The sequence below is a fragment of the Pholcus phalangioides genome, unplaced genomic scaffold (genome assembly GCF_987345545.1).
Source record: "Pholcus phalangioides strain wild (caught in Gottingen) unplaced genomic scaffold, Ppha-v1.0 ptg000003l_1, whole genome shotgun sequence".
In the NCBI taxonomy this organism is placed as follows: Eukaryota; Metazoa; Arthropoda; class Arachnida; order Araneae; family Pholcidae; genus Pholcus; species Pholcus phalangioides.
The window spans coordinates 12,001,201-12,023,689 of NW_028301596.1; the positions used below are offsets into that span (position 1 = coordinate 12,001,201).

Sequence of the window (22,489 nt, forward strand, 5' to 3'; positions counted from 1 at the left end):
TGTATATATGTAACAGTAAATCATAAATCTATTATGCATACTTACCAATCGTCTTGGTAAGTTTGATAAATACTGAAACATTATCACTTTTACCGGTGATTATGCATAATACCCTTGTGTAATTGGTGAATTTAATAAATATGAAAAAGAATTCCATGTGAGTCTGTGTGTGATACAAATACAAATACAACGCCACAACAGGCAAATTGCCCAACGAGGTGGCTGACTTAAGACATCGTGGATCCCCGAGCCCTACCTACTACTGCTACACCACATATGCACCCCCTCCCCCGCGGAACCCCCCAACGAATACATGCGGGAATGTGCGTGTACGTGTAGTGCAACCTGACGTAAAGTTTGTTTCTGTGTAATGCTTGTTATGTGTAGTGCTGTCATCTGCCCCCAGTTTTTTACTAACTATGAGTGAAGTGTTATGGTTGAATGATTTACCGTTGTAGGACTGTTGCTCTCTGTGGCGAGACTTTTTTAACGGGGAGATCGGCTCGCATTTGCGCCTTGAAGTTGGGAACCACAGAAAACCAACTTCAGCCGACCACCACTGTGGGGTTCGAACCCGGATCCTCGCATCACGAGTCCGGCACTATAACCACTCGACCACCACAGCGGCCAATGATGAATATAGTCAAACCCCGATACAATAACAAGTTTTTCGATCGTACCCCTATATAATGATACAATACATGCGGGAATTATTACGTATAGTATATGATTGTTTGCGGCTCGCGACTAACAATAAGCAAAATTACTGCGTATTAAATTGTTTTTCTCATCATTCTTAACACAGCAGACCTGATTAATAGACTATTTGCATTCATTATTTCTGTTGACGGTAGTAATTAGCTATGTTCTCATCACATTGCTTTTCCGTACACACGTATTGCTATTTTTACGTCATTTCTTTCCGCAACCTCGTTTTGCATGTTGTCGCTGTATTTTTAGCTGAATGCATATCTGGTGTTCTGCTCACAGTGACGAAACTTTTTCGAAGTAGATGCCAACTCACAATGACACCTCCAAACTACAACCGTACTACAATATATATACAGGCTACAAACAAACTACAACTATATACAGGCTATACAGAACCCAGTACTTCCAGAGCAAAAATGTGTCATATGGGATGATCGGGTACACATTCTGTCATTAAGGGACAAAGGACGTTGAAATGAAAATTGCTTATTACAGTAAGTTTTTTGCTAAAAATGCTTTATATAATGACATTTCAGTATCAATATAACAATTTCAGGTCTCTTAGTTTAAAAAATATGTATTTCAACAAGCTTGTGGCTCCTTATTTAGACACTAAAAGGAGCCAAACTGGAGTCATTATTAAGTGATTTTTTGTTCCCTGCGTTTCGAATTTCACTGGAAGGCATCAATCTTTTTGTCGTTTGCTCTGTAGACATATATCAATAATTTGTATCATCCATTTTACTGTACGATTTTATTTCCATGATAATTTTGGGAAAAGGAGTTGAAAATGATGAAAAATTTGCAAATTTATGCCACAAAACAACAAGTTTATATTTTTTTATTCATTAATGGTTTCTCATAATACAAAATGCATTACTACCAGTCGTTGATATATGCCTATAGAACAAAATAAAAAAAAATTGATGCTTTTCAGTGAAATTTGACACGCAAAGGATAAAAATATCACCAAAATATGACCATTCCAGTTTGGCACCTTTTCGTGCCTAAATAAGGCGCCAAGCTTGTTGAAATATATTTTTTAAACCAAGAGACCTGAAATTGTTATTATATTGATACTGAAATGTCATTAAAGCATTTTTAGCAAGAGATACACAGCAATTAGAAATTGTCATTTTGAACGTCCCTTGTCACCTTAAACAATAGAGTTCCACACCCAGACACGATAATTTATTTTGTGTCGAAAACAGAGAAGTAGTAATCTCTAAATTTCGACATAGCCAACGTTGGTGACATTCCGCGTTGAAGAAGACTAGCACTTTCTCAAACCAAAGCACCGATATTCTGTTTAAATTTGATCATTTTTGTCGCACCACGGTCATTTTCTGCACACGAGGGCTAATTAGACGGGGACCTACAATCTATTGCCGATTCCGAACGGCAGGCTTGTTTTTCATACTCATCGAGAGGTTGGTGCGCTAATCCCCTAGATGGGGGACTCCCTGCGGTAGCAATTTTTGCTGCGGTCAAGTCGCCGTTTTTTGTTGTACCCCTGTGTCAGGAAAGTTTTCTGACAAGGACGAACCGGGTATCGAACTCGCGACACCTCTAAACATCCTTTGGTACTTTAGACGAGCATCTTATCGACCGGGCTACCGCGCCCATTCTGTTTAAAGAAAGTAATAAGTAATAAGAATGCATGTATCCAAATCTGGTTCCATGTAATCTCATGAGCATACAGAAGCAGCAGGTAATGATGCGTGTGATCATCTTTTCACATCTACAGGTAGGTCCATGTGAAGCTAGTCTATTTTATCTCGGTACCATCAAGGGTAAACCCATTCCGTATAGTGTATATTATCCACACGACTGGCTTTTGGCACGCTTTCCATCCCAGTAATAAAACTCCTTTCCAAGTCTACTTGAGCGTCTATTCGATCCCTGTGTGGCCCAATTGGTTGCCAAATCAGGAGTTACGGATAAAAACAATTGCAGAAAATGTAGAAAAAAATATTTTGTCTTTAAAAGATTCAAACTACAGATGACTTGATGAATGTTCATTCGAACTATTGAATGGATTAATTTATTTACAATTTATTATTATTACAATTATTGATTACAAACAAATAATTAGAAAAGAAATTGAGTAATTTTTGATGCATTGCATCTGCAAGCTGGGAACCAGATATACAAACGATATGCATATCATATTATGAGGAAATGGAGCCCGAGATAAAATTTTAAAGGCTAAATTGCCCACTTTTCACCATATTGCTTATGGCGGACACAAATCTGCGAGTTTTCTGGGCCATTTTTCTGATGCGACTTATACACCGGAGTGTTGTCCCTATTGCTGCCCGGGAAGCTGCAGCTGACTATTATGTTGCCCTTGAATAGTGAGAACTTCGCAACCCCGGTATACCACATAGTACGATTCATCATGTTTACCAACGACTCTACGCTTGGGGAACTATGCATAATCGCCGGTAAACTCTTTTGGTATTTATTAAATTTACCAACGACGCTTGGGTACTATGCATAATCACCGGTATAAGTAATGAATTTATGGAAATTTACAAAACTTACCAAAATGCTCAGTGATTATGCATAATAACCGATTATTATGTATAATAGGATGAATCACGTGCACCGTAACATATATATACGATTAAATAAGTAAAATAAGACTAGTTATTTCGTAAAATATTGTTACTACAGCACACGCCGCTTATCAGAATCACGGATAATGATGTACTTTTATCACTTTCGAAAGAACCAAACGGACCAATATCATAACATCGGAAAAAATTCGTTACAGTTATCAGGACTTCGGTTTATCATATCAATTTTCTTTTCTTTCATGCATATTTTGAAACTAACGGAAAACTTTCCAAGGGATCGTCGAGAAGGGATCACATTAACAAATGTGCCATTTCTTAATAAAATGCCCTCTGGTGGCTACATGTGCAACTAATTTTTTTTATTTTAAAAAAGGGATTTTTCTGCAGTCTTTTAACACCCGACTCTTCAGAAATTTTAGCAAATTTGTCATAAATTGAATTTTTTGATTGACTTCATATATGATATTGCGATTTCCAGTATTTTCTTCTATTCTAATAGATATAGTTACCCTAAGTATGAAGCTCTAATTTCTATTTGAACCCATAAGAATATTATAAATATCAATAAAAATATTTTTCATTTCGTTAGAATTCAAATAATCAAGTCTGCCTGCGGACCTCCTGTACCATCGTCGCGGACCATAGGTTGAGAAACGCTGGCCTACGTATAGTGAAGACAAACTGCAATTTAAAAAAAATAAGCCCCTTTCTTCAGTTCTTGGTCAATTTCTTACAGTTGACCAGATTCACAGTCACTCGGCCCCAAAAGCCTTTCTCAAAGGATTTATGGAATGTACATTTGAAAAACATTATCATAATTCGTAAAACGCATTTTAGAGTTAGATAGTTTTATTAAAACTCTTTATAATGGCTGAATAATAATGATAACAAACGCAAAACTATTATCGTTGTTAAAAAATATCTTGGTTTAGAACAATATGAAAAAAGAAAACGTCATGATTGAACATTTTGCAATCAGTTATGTGAAGAAGAAAACCATAGCTGTCCCGTTCGATCAAACAAGATGTGTGGTTATCTTATCCGCATTTGGATTTCTTTCGGATATAGTTATCAATCGGTTATTGTTAGGACTGACCTTACCAGACGCGGGGCCTGGTGCAAAAATATTAGCGGGAGCGTTGCCAGTTGTGTCTTGATAATTTCGGGGCCCCCTTAATCCCGAGTTTTATATATCCTGTGGGACGGGAGAATCGGAAAAATCATGACGAGTAGAATAAATGCAGGAAATAATTTCATCATCCATTAAAAATCAATAAATGCACAGGAAATAAATTCCATCATCTGTTAAAATTCGGAATAAATGCGAGAAATAATTCCAGGACCCACGAAAATTCAGAATGAATGAAAGAAATAATTCCAGAAACTGTTAAAATTTCAGAATTAAAAAAATATTGAGAGTTCAGAAAATTATAGAATTTATGAAAGGAATTATTATTACTGTAAGTGCGGGCTTCTAAAAACGCGGGGCCCGTCGCACACCTCTAAGGGTGGTTCTGGTTAGTGTTATCTCAGAAACCACATCAGCGGCGTGCACTGTATTTAATGTCTTAATGTCTTCCGTTGTGAGATTAAATAAATCAGCAAATGAAGAAAATGGGGCAACTTCCACGGGCGGCAAAAATTAAGGATAGGCAGTTTTAGGTGGAAACAAAGAATTCCGTTGTAAAATTATCGAATTTTAATGTTTTTTGCTGAAAAAATCCTAGTTATATACGGTCCCGATTAAATTGTCAAAAAACTGGAGCGTAACATAAACCGTTTTACTTACCATATCCATCGTCTTCCCATTCTAAGAAATTCATTTGCGGCGGTCTTCCGATGAATTCATCGGCCCTTGTCACGAGCACTTCCTTGATGACGTCCATTCCATTCAACACGATGAACCTGGTGCCGCCCATGCTCCTGAAGCTGAAAATTTCACCGTACTTTTTGTAGAACTCCATAAAAGTAAGGTAATGCAATTTTTTAATGTTGAAGTAACAACCGATTAATGGCCATCCCCACGGACCCGGTGGGACATTGTAATTTTTCGACCATACTTCTATGATTAGGATGACGATCACGGCAACGGACACCCATGGCAACCATTCCACTAACGCTTCCATTTTTACGCAGCTCTAGACGAGCAGATATTTACTGAGCCGACTCTATTTTCGTGTGCCGGGATGTTGGTTAACTTTTATGAATTCTTTCTATTTTACTTTCGTCCTTCAGTCCATTGAGTTGATCTCGTCGGTGTTGATTGGCACTGTCGGCGAACTTCGACGTTGATAAGGCGGCCCGACGATTGCCAAGGTCAATATTGCGCAGATGTGTGTTTAATAATAAGCAGCGTGAATCTTACACCCTGCAACTCAATATTTACTTCGATTTTAACAGCGTATTTTATTGTGATAATTTTTCCAATTGCGTTTTGGCAATTTATTAAATCGTCATGGTCTCTTTTGTGCGTTGTCCTTGATATATTTGACGCCATCAAGGATACATTAAGACTAGTTTTGACTAGAAAAAAAAAACTAGCGCTCTCTCTCTCTCTCTTGGCAGCTCAAGACTGGCTCATTCGCCATATTTGTAAGACGTGTGACGTCAAATCCCTGTACAGCCTTTCTTTTAAGGATTAGACGGCACTGTGGACAGAAAACTGATTTTGCCAGTCTAAGGGTGTGAACATTTTACGTACGTATTTCAGATTTTCGAAACCCGCGTCGTCTCCGATTGGTTAAAAACCTGAATTTCAAGTTAAAAAAAAAGTTGAAATTCTGGTTTTTAACCAGTCGGAGACGACTTGAGTTTCCAGAATCTGAAATACGGACGCGCTATGTTCACACCCTAAGGGGGTACGAACATAGTGAATGCTGGTTTCCGATTCTGAGAGTCGGCACCGTTACGGATAGGTTAAAAACCCCTAGATCCAGATTTTTTTTTTCAATTAGCAACGGCGCCGACTTGCAGAATCGGAAACTCGTATTCACTATGTTCGTACCCTAAGATGGAAGACTATGAGCAGTGGCGGCAAGTTCAGAGGAACGGTAGATTTGAGGAATGAGTGGCCGAGAAAATTAGTGGAATGGGAGAAAGGCGGTAAGATATGTGTAGCCCTAAATAAATCCGCTTCCTGCCGAGCAGTGCCGTTTTAACGCAAGGGCCTGCCCGGGCATCGCACGTGGACCTCCTAAAAATGAGATCCGGTTAAAATTTTTGAGAGTAAGCGTGTAAATTGTACGGACAAGCATTTCTAGCCGGGTAGGGCCTCAAAAATGCCACTTTGTCCAGGGCACCTCGATACTCTTAAGATGGGCCTGCGGCCGAAACAGTAAGGGACTATGTGAGTTACAAAAAGAGTGACCCTAGAGAAATTGCAAGCACTTGAGTGGGCAAAACACGTGACTAAATAACTAAAATGTGATTGACTAAATGAGTGGCTCAGAGAGTGTGTGAGCATGGGAGTGTGACCAAAAGAATGATTTAGAGACGCCCGCAGGCGGCGGAACCGCCACCGAAATTATTGAAATAATTTCCGAAACAAAAATTCAAATCAAATGAAACAAGTAATTCTAGAATTAATGAAGGAAACGATTTCAGGATTAATGGAAGAAATTATTTAATTATTTAATTATTATTATTTCAGAAGAAATTATTCAGAATTATTTAAAATTTCTGGGAACAATGAAAGAAAAAAATGGTTCTTTCTTTTTTTTTAAACAGATCCTCTGTTTGTATTACACCTTTATTTGCGATTGTATCATATACAATGAAACCTATACAAAACGGAACGTCAAAACACTGAAGCAATATTCCATTTTAGACAGGTTTCCATTTCATAAAGGTGTGCGTACACACACACACACACATAAAAAAACATTAATCAATGAAGGGACAAATTTTTTTTTTGATTCCGTATCTCACACAGTGTTTGTCATAGATAAGTTCAACCCATAGACTTAAGATATAAATAGACCGCGCACGCTATTCATAAAACTTGTCGAACGTGAAGAAAAGATGAGCAGTATTGTCGGGGAAAGAACAGGTTCTGCGCTATTACATTTGGCGCGTTTTCGCAGAAGCTAGGATGTTGCTGTAACGAAATTTGACTCAATTCGATCAAGTTGATGAAAACTTTCCTTCATTTTTTCAATGAATTTCACTCATTTTTATGTGAAATATTTAGGGAATATCAGATTTGAAAAAATAAATTCTATAAAACGGAACAACGTATATGTTGTAAAGCCTAATTCATTTATATTTTTAAATATTCTCTTCATTCACTTTGTCGCTTTTAATTTCGAAAATTTATTTATACTAGGGGTTATTAAAACAAAAATATATCTTTCCAGAACATTACAATTACTCTATATACTCATAATTAATGTATAATTAATTATAATGCATCATATTATGTTATGTAATGTAACACATTCACACTCATACCATATTCAGTCATGAAATAATATTCAAACAATAAGAAAAAGTTTCATTTCTAACATTCCTGAAAAACCTTTTATAACCTCATCACACAAAACTGTAAACACTTACATAATATTTCAGGATTAAAATAGATTTTACTCAAGAAAATTACAGAATCTCATCATCAATTTCTCTAAATTATAAGAATTAAAATTCCATGTAGAGTATATATGTAATAATTTAAAGTGTGTATATATATATATATATATATATATATAATATTTCAGGATATAATATTTCATATATATAATATAATATTTACACATGTCACATATATATATATATATATGTGACATATGTAATCTCTTCGCTCCAAAAGTATGCATATGTTAATCTTAATTTAAGGTATTAAATCGTTTTTAGAATGATTCTTTTTCAAGATAACATCTGAGGTACACAATATATGACTTCAGGTCTTAGTACAGATATTGACTCAAAAAATCAATTGAATAATTAATTTTCTTGTTTGAAGCGGCAATTTCACATACAACAAACATAAATTAATGAATAAAAAAATTTCTTTTCTGTAATAGTTTTATCTCAGGTGTGAAGAGGGGTAAAAATACTATTATTTTTAGAGGTTGTTATGCATTTTTATGAAAAACTGCAATTGTCTAGGGGGGGGGGGGGGAGTTTTCCTCACATTCTATTTAAATAGAATATTTTTCATAAATTTCTCCTTCTGAAAAGCATATTTTCTTCCAAGTTGAGCGAAACTCGAATGAACTCACTAGCTCGCCAAATCTCGCCAAATCTTGCGGAGACGTACATTTCAGTTAAAACTTCATAAAACTCACAATTTCAATCATTTATTGCCAAAAATTCTATTAGAACATTTAATAATGATTCATGACATTTGAATTTTACCAAAACTTGGAACTTTAATTGAATTAAATCCAAAATGGAGTCGTTAAAAACTGAGATTACGTCAGAAATCCATTGCATCGTCAATTTAATATTCCAATTTTTAATTTATAAGAAGAGGAATAAGCAAAAAAGTATTCCCTTGTGAAAGGATACTGGTCCCCCTTTCCTAAACCGCTCAGAACATCCGAAAGCTGCGCAAGTGTTGGCCATTCTAATCGAAAATAAGACAGCGCGTGTAGATCGTCATACGAGTAGCCATAAGGAAAGCATTGCCAGCGAGATTCCCTGACCAGCCTTTCGACCGGAGTCACCTGACTCCGGATCTTTGCTTCACATTGTAACCACTCGCGCGCACTCTATAGTATTATTACTCTGTGGTTCAACCTCGGCTAATGAACACCTCGGTTTACGAAGTTTTCGGCTAACGGATGTGATTCCGGAACGAATTATCTTCGTTAGCCGAGGTATCACTGTATTTGCAAAATATGAGTTTGAGTGCCATCTATCTTTCACAAAAGACAACTGAAAGAAATTTTACTCGGCCGTTTTGAGAGCAGCTTTTCTGCGACTATTACAACTAGCTACCTTAGGACTGATATCGAAATTTTTTTCTTTCTTCTTTTTTCTCTTCTTTTTCCACTCTTCATAGGCCTTCTTGGCCAGTTCGTAAGCTGACAGTCGTCCCCAAAAGGATGGGAATCGGCTCCAAATTCTATTCTGGTCTGATCTGGTCTGATATCGAAATTTCGAGCTGGGTTGAAAAAATTTCATAATATGAAAATTACTGATAGGAAATGTGTTTTTCATTTCACACATATATATGTACATTCATTTGACATATTCTGTGGTGTTTAGTTAGAACATGATATATCCAAAGTCACATTTTCATTGTTATTTAAAAATCCGAAATAAAGCATACACACAAATGCAAATTAAAATATCATACGTCAGCATGTATTTTAGCCGTACGCACACATTTGTGTATTTATCTCACTTCTAATTAGTTATAATTAGCAGGATTTACTACTAGATCAAAAAACTATTTTTTGGAGATATCATGTTCTGACCAAACACCACAGATATATGTACTCTGATAAATGTTTAATCAGTTAAATGAGGCTCTTCTCCCTTGGCTTCGCTTTCACCTGGCCATTTTCTGCTGGATAAAGAGTAAAATTCTGCATCAAAGCCACGAGTATGATGAAAACCTCGACTTGTGCCATCGCTTCACCAGGGCAGGAACGTTTCCCTAAAATAGATAATATAGGAATATTAATATAGTATGTATATACATATATACAGTCTATACAGATGTTCATCAGAAGTTTAAGAACTCCCTACAGGGTGTGACCGTATGCATAAAATGACCGTGAATGGTTATACCGAACATTTTTTGACTTTGTTACGTTTAGAGGCTAACTGTTGAATGATCATGTGACCGTTAGCCCCGTTTTTGTCCTCACACAGAAGCTTATTTACATGGGGGGGGGGGGGAGGCTTAGCGGGCAATACCCAGGGCAGCAAGTTTGGAGGGACGGCAAATTTGATGAATAAGTGAGCAAGAAAATTAGTAGAATGAGAGAGAAAGGCCAGCAATAGTTTTGTATGTTGTTACCAGGTGGCAAAACCATAAATCCGCCACTGCCTAGGGACGAGGGACTAGATCAGTGAGTGACCAAGAAAGTATGCAAGTGACCAAAAGAGTGATCTTGAGAGTGAGGGAACATGTCTGAGTGACCGAAAGCGTGACTTAGAGAATGTGTAGCATAGGAGTGACCAAAAAAGTGTATAAGCATAGGAGTGATAAAAAAATGACCTAGAGAGCGAAGTCAATGAACGACCAAAAAGTGACCAAGAAAGAGTGCAGGCATGTGAGTGACGAAAAGAGGGACCTAGAGCATGCGAAAGCATATGAGTGACCAAAACAGTGTGTAAGTATGCAAGCAACAAAAACAGTGCGCACGCATATGAGCAACAAAACCAGTGTGCAAACATGTGAGCAACAAAAAAAAAAACAGTGTGCATGCATGTGAATAATCAAAAAGAGGGACTTATAGTACGACCAGGTCAATGAACGACCAAAAGCATGACGTAGAGAGTGTATGAGAATGAGAGAGACCAAAAAAGTAACCTAGTAAATGAGGCCTCATGGAAGTGACCTAGATAGCGCATAAAAAGATCAGTGAATGACCAGAGAGTGATAAAAAAAATGACACCAAGAAAGTGTTCAAGCATGGGTGTGACCAAAAGAGTGAGACTTGGAGACAGAGACGTATTTGCAGGGGTTGGCGCTAAGTGGACTGTAGGCTAGGAAGGTAAATTTGAAGAACGAGTGCTCAAAAAATTAGAATAGAAGAGGAGAAAGGCGACAGAATTTGTGTATCCCACAGGTGGCAAAACCATAAAAATACGCCACTGCCCTCACATCCACCTCCACTGCCTTTTTTTCCCCCCTCTCCAACTAGTTTTCTCTTTTAAAATATCAAATCCATTCTTATCGAATTTCAAGCATGAAAATATTACGTATTGGGTACCACACACATACACACACAAAACACTCAATCCCGCCGAGAATTATACAAACTTATCCTATACTGTTCTATTCAACCCGTTCTCAAGAATTCCAATTGGATGATGAAAATTGGTCCAAAATCTCTGAAATCTTACCTATCCCAAACGGGATCGGGCCTTTTTCTTTCCAGTTAACAGCCTGCGGGCCTAAAAATCTGTTTGGGTCAAATTTTGATGGCTCTGGAAATGTCTCGGGGTTGTTCGATATTTCCCACATGTTGAAGATTATATCCGTTCTTTCTGGAATTCTGTAGCCACGAATGGTTGTTTCACCTGCGAGAATGCAATAATAATGGCACAAATAGGAATTAATACCGAGATACACTGCCCAAAAAAATTATGGGGGAAATGTAGTTATGTAATTGCGATTTTTCCCCATTTTAATTGATTAAATAGTGACAAAAAACATTATTAGGTATTCACAAAAGAGTTGTGTCACAAGAGTTAGTCGTCATCTAAATTTCAATAAATTTAAATAAATAAATTTAATAAACCTAAATAAATAATGCATTTGTTTTGAGCGGTGAATCAGTGTAATTAAGTCTAGATTTAACGGGCTAAAAGGGATCAAAAGTTGCCATTAAACCCCGAATTTTCTTTGATAAACAAAATATTGTGATCTGGGAATGTGTTTTCCGTGAACCACTTGAGTGATCTGGAACTGTGCCAAGGGTAACTTAAGTGATCTGGAACTGTGCCAAGGGTAACTTAAGTGATCTGGAACTGTGCCAAGGGTAACTTAAGTGATCTGGAACTGTGCCAAGGGTAACTTAAGTGATCTGGAACTGTGCCAAGGGTAACTTAAGTGATCTGGAACTGTGCCAAGGGTAACTTAAGTGATCTGGAACTGTGCCAAGGGTAACTTAAGTGCTCTGTAAATGTGCCGCTTAGTTCATTTTTATGAAAATTAGGTCGTGGGCCACATAGCCCACTCCGAGGGGCATATTTGACCCGTGGGCCATGGGTTTAGCATGTATAATTTAATGCACTGACTCTCAAACTTTTGAAACCCACGGTTCCCTTACCCAATTTATGGTTTATCTGCAGTTCCCCAGGAAAGTCCGATAGGTATTTCCCCCATGTGAAACAACGACTTCAAAGCAGGAGAGAATAGGCACACAAATCAATATCGCCAGCTCGACGATTTTCTCTGTGTGGTTACTAAATTGCACAAGCTGAGAGCAGCACAAAATGTTTGGAATTTATGGCAGCATGTCTGCCTACATGAAAGAGGATCACTGTGCCCTGAAAAAGTAAAAAAAAAAACATTTGGACCTTTTCTCTTCTGGTAAAAACAAATTTCTGGCGCCTAGATTTTTGTTTTGCGATTTCTTCAGTCCTGGTTTAATGTATGACGTATACATATGATAATGCGTCATATTTTTGACAGAGCATACTCACGGTGATTGTTGTAGTAGGTACTAATGGTGAACGGCCAAGTTACCCTGAAGAGTTCGAGCAGAACGGCATCCGTGTAAGGCATCTTAGGCTTATCGGTCCAGGATGGCAACCTCTCTTGACCGATGACTTCGTCGGCTTCTTTCTGTAGCTTCTGCTGGACGTCTTCGTGTTCCGCCAGCTTTAGGAGAACCAGGTACAATGAGACTCCCGTTGTTTCCATTCCTTCGATGAACATCGCGAAAAATATCATGGTCAAGCGACGTCCTGCGGAGAGAGACACAAATGCTAATTTTGTTCGCTTCATCTGAGGACATCAAGGAATTTGTAAGGAGTGAACGCGTCCGAACTTGTTCGGTTCATCTGTGATTATCAAGAGATTTGTATGGAGTGAACGCGTCCGAACTTGTTCGGTTCATCTGAGGGCATCAAGGAATTTGTAAGGAGTGAACGCGTCCGAATTTGTTCGGTTCATCTGTGATTATCAAGAGATTTGTATGGAGTCTGAGGGCATCAAGGAATTTGTAAGGAGTGAACGCGCCCGAACTTGTTCGGTTCATCTGAGGGCATCAAGGAACTTGTAAGGAGTGAACGCGTCCGAACTTGTTCGGTTCATCTGTGATTATCAAGAGATTTGTATGGAGTGAACGCGTCCGAACTTGTTCGGTTCATCTGAGGACATCAAGGAATTTGTAAGGAGTGAACGCGTCCGAATTTGTTCGGTTCATCTGTAATTATCAAGAGATTTGTATGGAGTCTGAGGGCATCAAGGAATTTGTAAGGAGTGAAAGCGTCCGAACTTGTTCGGTTCATCTGTAATTATCAAGAGATTTGTATGGAGTCTGAGGGCATCAAGGAATTTGTAAGGAGTGAACGCGTCCGAACTTGTTCGGTTCATCTGTGGTTATCAAGAGATATGTATGTAGTGAACGCGTCCGAACTTGTTCGGTTCATCTGTGATTATCAAGATATTTGTATGGAGTGAACGCGTCCGAACTTGTTCGGTTCATCTGTGATTATCAAGATATTTGTATGGAGTGAACGCGTCCGAACTTGTTCGGTTCATCTGTGATTATCAAGAGATCTGTATGGAGTGAACGCGTTCGAACTTGTTCGGTTCATCTGTGATTATCAAGATATTTGTATGGAGTGAACGCGTCCGAACTTGTTCGGTTCATCTGAGGGCATCAAGGAACTTGTAAGGAGTGAACGCGTCCGAACTTGTTCGGTTCATCTGTGATTATCAAGAGATTTGTATGGAGTGAACGCGTCCGAACTTGTTCGGTTCATCTGAGGACATCAAGGAATTTGTAAGGAGTGAACGCGTTCGAACTTGTTCGGTTCATCTGTGATTATCAAGATATTTGTATGGATATTTGTATAACGCGTCCGAACTTGTTCGGTTCATCTGTGGTTATCAAGAGATATGTATGTAGTGAACGCGTCCGAACTTGTTCGGTTCATCTGTGATTATCAAGAGATTTGTATGGAGTCTGAGGGCATCAAGGAATTTGTAAGGAGTGAACGCTTCCGAACTTGTTCGGTTCATCTGTGATTATCAAGATATTTGTATGGATATTTGTATAACGCGTCCGAACTTGTTCGGTTCATCTGTGGTTATCAAGAGATATGTATGTAGTGAACGCGTCCGAACTTGTTCGGTTCATCTGTGATTATCAAGATATTTGTATGGAGTGAACGCGTCCGAACTTGTTCGGTTCATCTGTGATTATCAAGATATTTGTATGGAGTGAACGCGTCCGAACTTGTTCGGTTCATCTGTGATTATCAAGAGATTTGTATGGAGTGAACGCGTCCGAACTTGTTCGTTTCATCTGTGATTATCAAGATATTTGTATGGAGTGAACGCGTCCGAACTTGTTCGGTTCATCTGTAATTATCAAGAGATTTGTATGGAGTCTGAGGGCATCAAGGAATTTGTAAGGAGTGAACGCGTCCGAACTTGTTCGGTTCATCTGTGATTATCAAGATATTTGTATGGATATTTGTATAACGCGTCCGAACTTGTTCGGTTCATCTGTGGTTATCAAGAGATATGTATGTAGTGAACGCGTCCGAACTTGTTCGGTTCATCTGTGATTATCAAGATATTTGTATGGAGTGAACGCGTCCGAACTTGTTCGGTTCATCTGTGATTATCAAGAGATCTGTATGGAGTGAACGCGTTCGAACTTGTTCGGTTCATCTGTGATTATCAAGATATTTGTATGGAGTGAACGCGTCCGAACTTGTTCGGTTCATCTGAGGGCATCAAGGAATTTGTAAGGAGTGAACGCGTCCGAACTTGTTCGGTTCGTCTGAGGACATCAAGAGATTTGTAAGGAGCGAATGTTCTAACTTACTGGTAAAGCTGCTTCCCTGGAGTTTTCCCTCCGCCTCCAAGGTCTTCATTTGCATCAAGTAGCTATCTATGTAATCTCTAAGATTGTTCGGATCGAAAGTCTCGATATGTTCGTCAATGATCTCGTCGGCAAATGCATACAGACCCTTGACTGCTTTACGTACTGAGTGTCCTGTGGGAGTTAGGTTCAGGTACAAGCTGAAAATGAGAATCAAGAAAATTAATTTTTTCTGCACGTTTAGTACTAAAGCTAGATCAACATCCGATGTGGAATAAATTGTGTACAGGTCGGCACTCGTTATAACGACCGTCCGCTACAATGACCATACCATTATAACGACCAGTATGACAGGTCCCAAAATGTTTTACTATTTTTGCCATGTTAATTTTTATCCAATATAACGACTAGTTGATATCATTCAATCCTGTACAACAACCAAACTCAGCTCGGCTATCCCATTTTTGTTGTTGTTGTTGTTTTTTGCAAAGAAATGGACGAAATCCGTCGTGGAGTGTGTTTACTGTGGGTGCTCGAGCATCCCCAGTTCCGATGCCACTGATAATTTGTGTACTGAGTTTAACGTTAATATATATATAATAAATGAATAATAAATATAAATTATATGCATATTTTTGTATTTGTTATTGATAATTTCAGCTACCACTCTGGCTGTAGTGCCATGGAAAGTTCTTGAAGGCTTTTGCAATACATTTTTGGTTGTGCTGCCGTCTATATTTTCGATTTTGAGACAAATTTTGCTGAGCAATGGAATGCTGCCGGATATGGCAGGTTGTATAGCGAGTAAACATTAAATAAAGCTGACCTGCATTTTTTCTGTAGCATCGCGAGTTCAGAAAGCTTCCCGTTGTTTAACTGGTAGAGGCACTGTTCACTTAGATCAGGATGAGAAAAACTTTAGACCACAGATAGACCTTTTAGACCTGCAACGCTCAAACCATAGCCGTCGTGTCAAATGTGGCTCGGAGCCACTTAACGTGGCCCGTGATCTCAAACATAATTTGATTGTTAATGGATAAGAAAATGTGAAAAATTCACAAAGTCAGTATTATTTAATGGCATGGTGGCTCAACACAGAAAATCCTGCGGGTGCCAAAATCATTTTACATTTCATCATAATGGCACTCCCTATACTTTATGCAAGATATAGGAAACCGGATAGAATGTAGATCATAGTTTCCCAACCTTTTTTTGTCCCATCGCCCCCTTATTCAGAAATTTTTTCTTCCGATCGCCCCCCAACGCAATCTAACCCATAAGATCCTATGTTATACCCGCAGCTTCTACCGCCTCCTAGAACTTTCCATCGCCCCCAAGGAGGCGTTAACGCCCGCGGGAATCACTTCTGTAGATGATGATGATTTTTATAAGGGCCTCTACGCCAAGGGTCTTCAACTCATGGCCCGCGGCGGGGTCAAATGTGACCCTCCGAGCTTTTTTGTGTAGCCCGCCGACCATTTTTAAAAAATGGTTACTTGACATAGAAAAACGATTAAATTCCAAAACAAAAAAAAAAGCGCTAAAACAGCGCCACTGAAATCTGTACTGCTGTATTAGAATTCTGAGGTACTTTCAGATTCAATAGTAATGCTGTGCATTTGGAGGTGCTGATTTGATATATTGAAAGGGCCGTCATAAGGAATTCGCGGGCCTCTACTTTTTTTTTTGTGAGGCCTATAATTTCTTACAGACTACATACTTCTAGACGACAAATTAGACATCCAAAAGGTTTACAGAATTAACAGAAATGCTAAAAAAACACCTTAATGAAAGAAATAATTTTAGAGTTATTGAAAAAAATAATCTCATAATTGATGAAAATGTATAATTAATGAAAAAATAGTTACAGAATTACTGAAGGAAATAATTGCAGAATTACTGAAGAGGAAATAATTGCAGAATTACTGAAGAGGAAATAATTGCAGAACTACTGATAGAAATAATTTCAGAAATTTTGAGAATAATTTCACAATTGTGAAGAGTAATTTAAGAATTGTGAAAGTAGTAATTTAAGAATTGTGAAAGTAGTAATTTTTTTTTCAGGGAGAAAGAGTTAACAATTTTTTAAATAAATAATTTCATAATTAATGAAAATTTAAAATTAGTTAAAAAATAACTTCAAAATTATCCGGACAACTTTTCGTGTTCAATAAAACAAAAATAACTGATTAAAAAGAAGTAATTAATTAATGAAAGGAAGTTATTAACAAATAAAGAAAATTCGATGAAATATAAAGGTATTCAGAGTAAATATAAAAGTATTGAATAAATTTGGGGAATCCGGTTTAATAACCGAGAATGCCATGGTGTGACTGAGGGGGGCCCCGGCCTAGTGGAAAGTTTAATTTGGTCCGCAATGTCTGAAAGGTGTTGGAAACCCCCTTCTCTCTCTACGCAAAACCGAACAACGTGTCGCCATCTGATGACCAACGGCGTTTACGAGCTACCGTATCAGCTGAATCGTGTCCGATTGTGCATTTCACGACGCTATCTACTTGCACTGGCTTTAAATCGGTATCAAATTACATTTGAAGAACTGAATCGATGAAAAATATTTCCAGGAAGGCGCGCGCCTTCAAGACCTCCTTAGGATCAGACTCAGTTTAATCGGTTTTCTGTGATTAAGTAATGGCTGTCATAATTGGAACGTGGCCTTTCAGTTTTCTCTGTAAATGCTGAAGGGGGAGGGGGTCCCTTCTCTGTTTTGCACTCTCGCTCTCGAAAAAGTTGAGCGTCCGTTTCAGACGTTTTGTCCTTGTGAATGACTATTCGTCAAAGCACCTGCATGGTCTCAAAAAGATCTGTCTTGAATACAGGTGTAGGAGCATGATTTCTCGGAGGGGAGGTCATCACTGTTTTTTCTGACCCCCCCCCCCCCCCGTTAAGTTTTTCCCAGCAAAATAGCACTATAATTTCGAAAAGAGGCTAGACCTTCCCCCCTCCCCCCTTCCGTGACGTATTTACGGAGGGGGGGGGGAGGCTTGGCGGGGCTGCAGCCTCAGGGCGACAAGTTAAGAGGAGAGGCTAATTTGAGGTATGAGTGGCCAATAAAATTAGTAGAACGGAAGATGGACGGTAAAATTTGTATAACGATAAATAAATCTGCCTCTGCGATACAGTAAGGTACTCAGTCAGTGAGTGACCTACAGAGTTTGTGAGTGAGCAAAAGTGGGACTTAGAATGTGAATGACCAAAAGAGTGACCAAGAGCATGGGTAAACGTGTAACTGATCAAAAAAAGTGACCCATAAAGCAAGGAACCATGTCGGTGAGCGAAAGAGTGACCTAGAGCGTGGGCAAGCATGTGAGTGACCAAAAGAGTCATCTAGAGTGCGTGCAAGCATGTGAGTGACCAAAACAAAAAAGTCATCTAGAGTGCGTGCAAGCATGTGAGTGACCAAAACAAAAAAGTCATCTAGAGTGCGTGCAAGCATGTGAGTGACCAAAAGAGTCATCTAGAGTGCGTGCAAGCATGTGAGTGACCAAAAGAGTCATCTAGAGTGCGTGCAAGCATGTGAATGACCAAAAGAATGTGTAAACGTGTAACTGATCAAATGAGTTACCAACAAAACAAGGAACCAGGGCCGTAGTGTGCATTCTCGCCCCCCCCCCCTTTCCGAAAAGGTTGTTATGCAAAACAAGAGTAAGTTTTTTTTGTAAGGCCCCCATTCGGCTCGACGCCCCGGTTGCCCCAGCCTAGTTACTTGCCTGCGAGGAACCATGTCAGTGAGCGACCAAAACAGTGACCTAGAGCGTATGTAAGTATGACAGTTACATACAGTTAAAACAGTGTACATATGTGATCAAAACAGTGTGCAAACACATGTGAGTGACCGACGGTATTGAATGACTTCTAGAAGAATAGCTCAAACTCGAATAAACTCACTCATAGACGAATCCTCCGACGAAAAACAGCAACGGGTGGAACAGAGACAGCATCTTATTGGCGCTCTCCCGGAATCCCAAATACTTCGGATCATCTCTCGAGAACCGCTTGCTGCACAGGAGTTCGCTGAACATGCTGCAAGTGGCGAATGAAATTGTCGAATGGAGATCAAACGTTTCGCCATTGTAAGACTCAATCTGTTTGATCAGGTCGTTTTCTATGACATCGTGCATCAGCTTTTCGTGTACTAATTTACCAAATCCATAATTCTTGATATTCGACAGGAAAAACCTCCTCTGTTCCTTCCAGACATCACCGTCCATGTTCGTCATACCTGGAAGGAAAAAAAACAGGAATTCACCCAGTGAGTATTTAGAGAAAGTCCCGGGGTAAGTTCGGAGGGACGTCATATTTGAGAAATGAGTGATCAGAGTGAACAAACGAGTGAGATATAGAGTTTGCAAGCTTGTGGGTAAACAAAAGAGTGTGGTCTAGAGAGCAAGAGAATAGTTCAGTGAACGATCAAAAGAGTGACCTGAAGAGTAAGTATGTGGGTGACCAAAAGAGTGTGAACTAGAGTGTGTGTAAACATGCAAATGTCCAAAAGAGTGACATAGGGAGTTGGGGGAACCAGGTCAGTGAGCTACCAAAAGAGTCACCTAGAGAATGTGTGTGGGCGTGAGAGTAACCAGGTTAGTGAGTGATCAAAAGAGGGACCTAAAGAGTGTGTCAGCATGGACGTGACCAAAATAGTTATTCATAGAACAAAGAATCAGGTCAGAATCTAGAGCTTGTGCATGTGAGTTACCAAAAGAGCCACCTAAAGAGTGTGCGAGCATGTGAGTGACCAAAACAGTGTCCTAGAGACTGTGTGAGGATGTGAATGACCTAAGGAGCGAGTGGCCAGGTCAGTGAGTGACAGAAAGAGTGGCCGAGAGCTTGTGCAAGCATGTGAGTCACCAAAAGAGCCACCTAGAGAGTGCGTGAGCATGTGAGTGACCAAACGAGTGACTAAGAGATAGATACGTATTTACAGGTGTGAGGTCCAAGTGGACTTTTTTGCACAGGGTGGCAAGTCTGAGGAATAAGTGGTCAAGGAAACGAAAGACTAGTTAGAATGGGAGAAGGGGCGCTAGAATTTGTGCAGCACACACGTAACAAAACCATAAATCCGTCTCTGGATTCATTGGTTCAAAAAAACTTCAGTTCTTACTTAGCATGTCGTCCGCCCAGTTCAGAAAATTGCTGTCCAACGGCCGACCGGAGAATTCGTCACCCCGGTTGACGAACACTTCCTTCAGGATTGGCATACCATGCAGGACTACATACAGCCTTCCACCTAACGAACGGAAACTGTAGATCTCACCGTACCGTCCAGCCAGTTCCGCAAGCTTGACGTGATTTTTGCCTCTCAAAAACGGGTAGTATCCCAATAGCGGTAAGCCCCAAGGACCGGGAGGGAGACCACGGTTTCTCATCCATGTCCGGAACAGCAGTATCACAAGGACAGTGAGCACCAACACGCACCAATCCGACAAGTACAATTCCATTGCAGATCCCGGAAGGACGAAGGAAAACAACAAGAGATCAAAATTTTCGTAGCGACACGTGCTTTCGATATAGGCCTTGTGTGTGTGTTTGAACTCTCTTCATCGGCTCTTTTTTGGCGGATTTCCAAATGTTGAGTGCGTTCTTATCGCCTCTGACGGCTTGTCGAGATAATGAAGTATATGTACATGGAGTAAATAATAACAATGAGTAAAAACATTGCGAAAAAAAAATGGTGAGAGGGCGTAGATGTCAAATGTGCGTGGGAGAGTTTTTGAGTGATGGGCTCGTGTTTCGGACGCTGTAAAGTGTTTCAAGGGCTTTCTTTCATTCGCTTTTATACTTTGTTCATGCCCCATTATCAAATCACGTAGAAAATTTCGTGTAAAATCTGAAGAGATTATAAATTTAAAGCTGTTTGGTTGATGGAGGTTGAAGAGCGCAAGTCTCGACCACTGTTGAATCACGGGGTTTTGCCATTGTTAACCCTCGAAGCCAGTGGTTGTCAACCTTTGGAAGCCCTTGGCCCGGTAAATCTCTTTCGTGTAAGAGAAAGGCCCGGTCACAAACACAACTAACGAGAAATTAATGGAAAAAATGAGACTGAAAATCACTCACGGCCCGGTGTGACTAGTGTTAGGGGCCCTGTACTGGGCGGCCCGGCGGTTGAGAAACACTGCTCTAAGTGGCGATGACGAGATACAGTCAGCCTCGCTTGATCGGGCAACGGATAGACACACAGATAGCCCGCTTAAAACGGATAGAATCCTCAAGCTAAAAAATGTCTCCACACACAGCGGATATACCGTTTTACCCGCATTTAATGCTGTTTTTTTTTTTTTTAACTTTCCTTCGTTTTTCGAATCGAATATATCAGTGAATATTGCACTTAGAGACGTGTAATTTTTATGTTGGCATCAGAAGAGACAGTGCAACAACTTTCTGATTGGTTTTTTGCATACAGGGTGTCCACATAAAAAGTTAATTTTTTTAAATATTAATAACTATACAGCCCCCCCCCCCCCCCGCTTTGCAACATGAATGGCATATCTCAATACTACACGTTATTTGGATACTTTTTCTAACTAGAAGTATGCCTCTAGGATCAACGGTTCGCCAGTAAAATGTTATACACCCTTTGTACCCTGTATATATATTTCTGTACGGAAATTTGTTAGCTTTTTTTTTCCTGAATATTTTGCAATAATGTATAAATTTTTGGATATTTAATTCCCCCTCTCACATAATATATAGAATCGGAGCCAAGGGGGAGGGCCCCAAATTACGCATTAAGATGCCTCTGGCAGCGCTATTTTTGTACTAGGCCCCTCTTCCGGTAAGGGAAGGGCCGTAGAAGCATCTTAATAATTCGATGCCCCTTAGTGTATATTTCATATATTGTGTGGGAGAGGGCAATCGAAAATTCATAAAACGAAAATCATGAAAATTCAGAATAAATGAAAAAATAATTGCAGAATAAATGAAAAAATAATTTCAGAATAAATGAAAAAATAATTGCAGAATAAATGAAAAAATAATTTCAGAATAAATGAAAAAATAATTTCAGAATAAATGAAAAAATAATTTCAGAATAAATGAAAAAATAATTTCAGAATAAATGAAAAAATAATTTCAGAATAAATGAAAAAATAATTTCAGAATAAATGAAAAAATAATTTCAGAATAAATTAAAGAAATAATTTCAAAATTGATGACAATTCGGGAAAAATGAAAAAAAATAACTCCTTAATAAATGAAAAAATTATTTTCAGAACAAATGGAAGAAATAATTTGAGAATAAATGAAAGAAATATATTTTAAGAATAAATGAAAGAAATATATTTTTAAGAATAAATGAAAGAAATATATTTTTAAGAATAAATGAAAGAAATAATTTCAGAACAAATGAAAGAAATTATTGTTACAGTAAGTGCGGAGCCCGGGGTCTCTCAACACCCACTAGAAAACAAATTCTCTAATACAGGCATCTTCAACCCGTTGCTCGCGAGCACCATGTTGCTTCCTTAAGTACCCAGAGTGCTCGATGCTTGTGTTCGATTT

General features: G+C 38.9%; 1 protein-coding gene across 1 annotated transcript in view; it reads right to left on the reverse strand.

Annotated features, from left to right (window-relative positions):
- LOC149088088 (uncharacterized) overlaps positions 1–20,520 on the reverse strand; it is a 32,533-nt gene extending 12,013 nt beyond the window's left edge. Inside the window, exons 1-7 of the mRNA XM_089251527.1 lie at positions 20,094–20,520; positions 18,881–19,214; positions 14,978–15,174; positions 12,618–12,881; positions 11,313–11,489; positions 9,758–9,894; positions 5,083–5,431 (exon numbers count right to left, since the gene is read on the reverse strand). Coding sequence (XP_089107653.1) covers positions 5,083–5,431; positions 9,758–9,894; positions 11,313–11,489; positions 12,618–12,881; positions 14,978–15,174; positions 18,881–19,214; positions 20,094–20,430 — 1,795 coding nt within the window. The 5' untranslated portion in view covers positions 20,431–20,520. The remainder of the gene's footprint in view (positions 1–5,082; positions 5,432–9,757; positions 9,895–11,312; positions 11,490–12,617; positions 12,882–14,977; positions 15,175–18,880; positions 19,215–20,093) is intronic.
- Between the last annotated feature and the right edge of the window lie 1,969 nt (positions 20,521–22,489).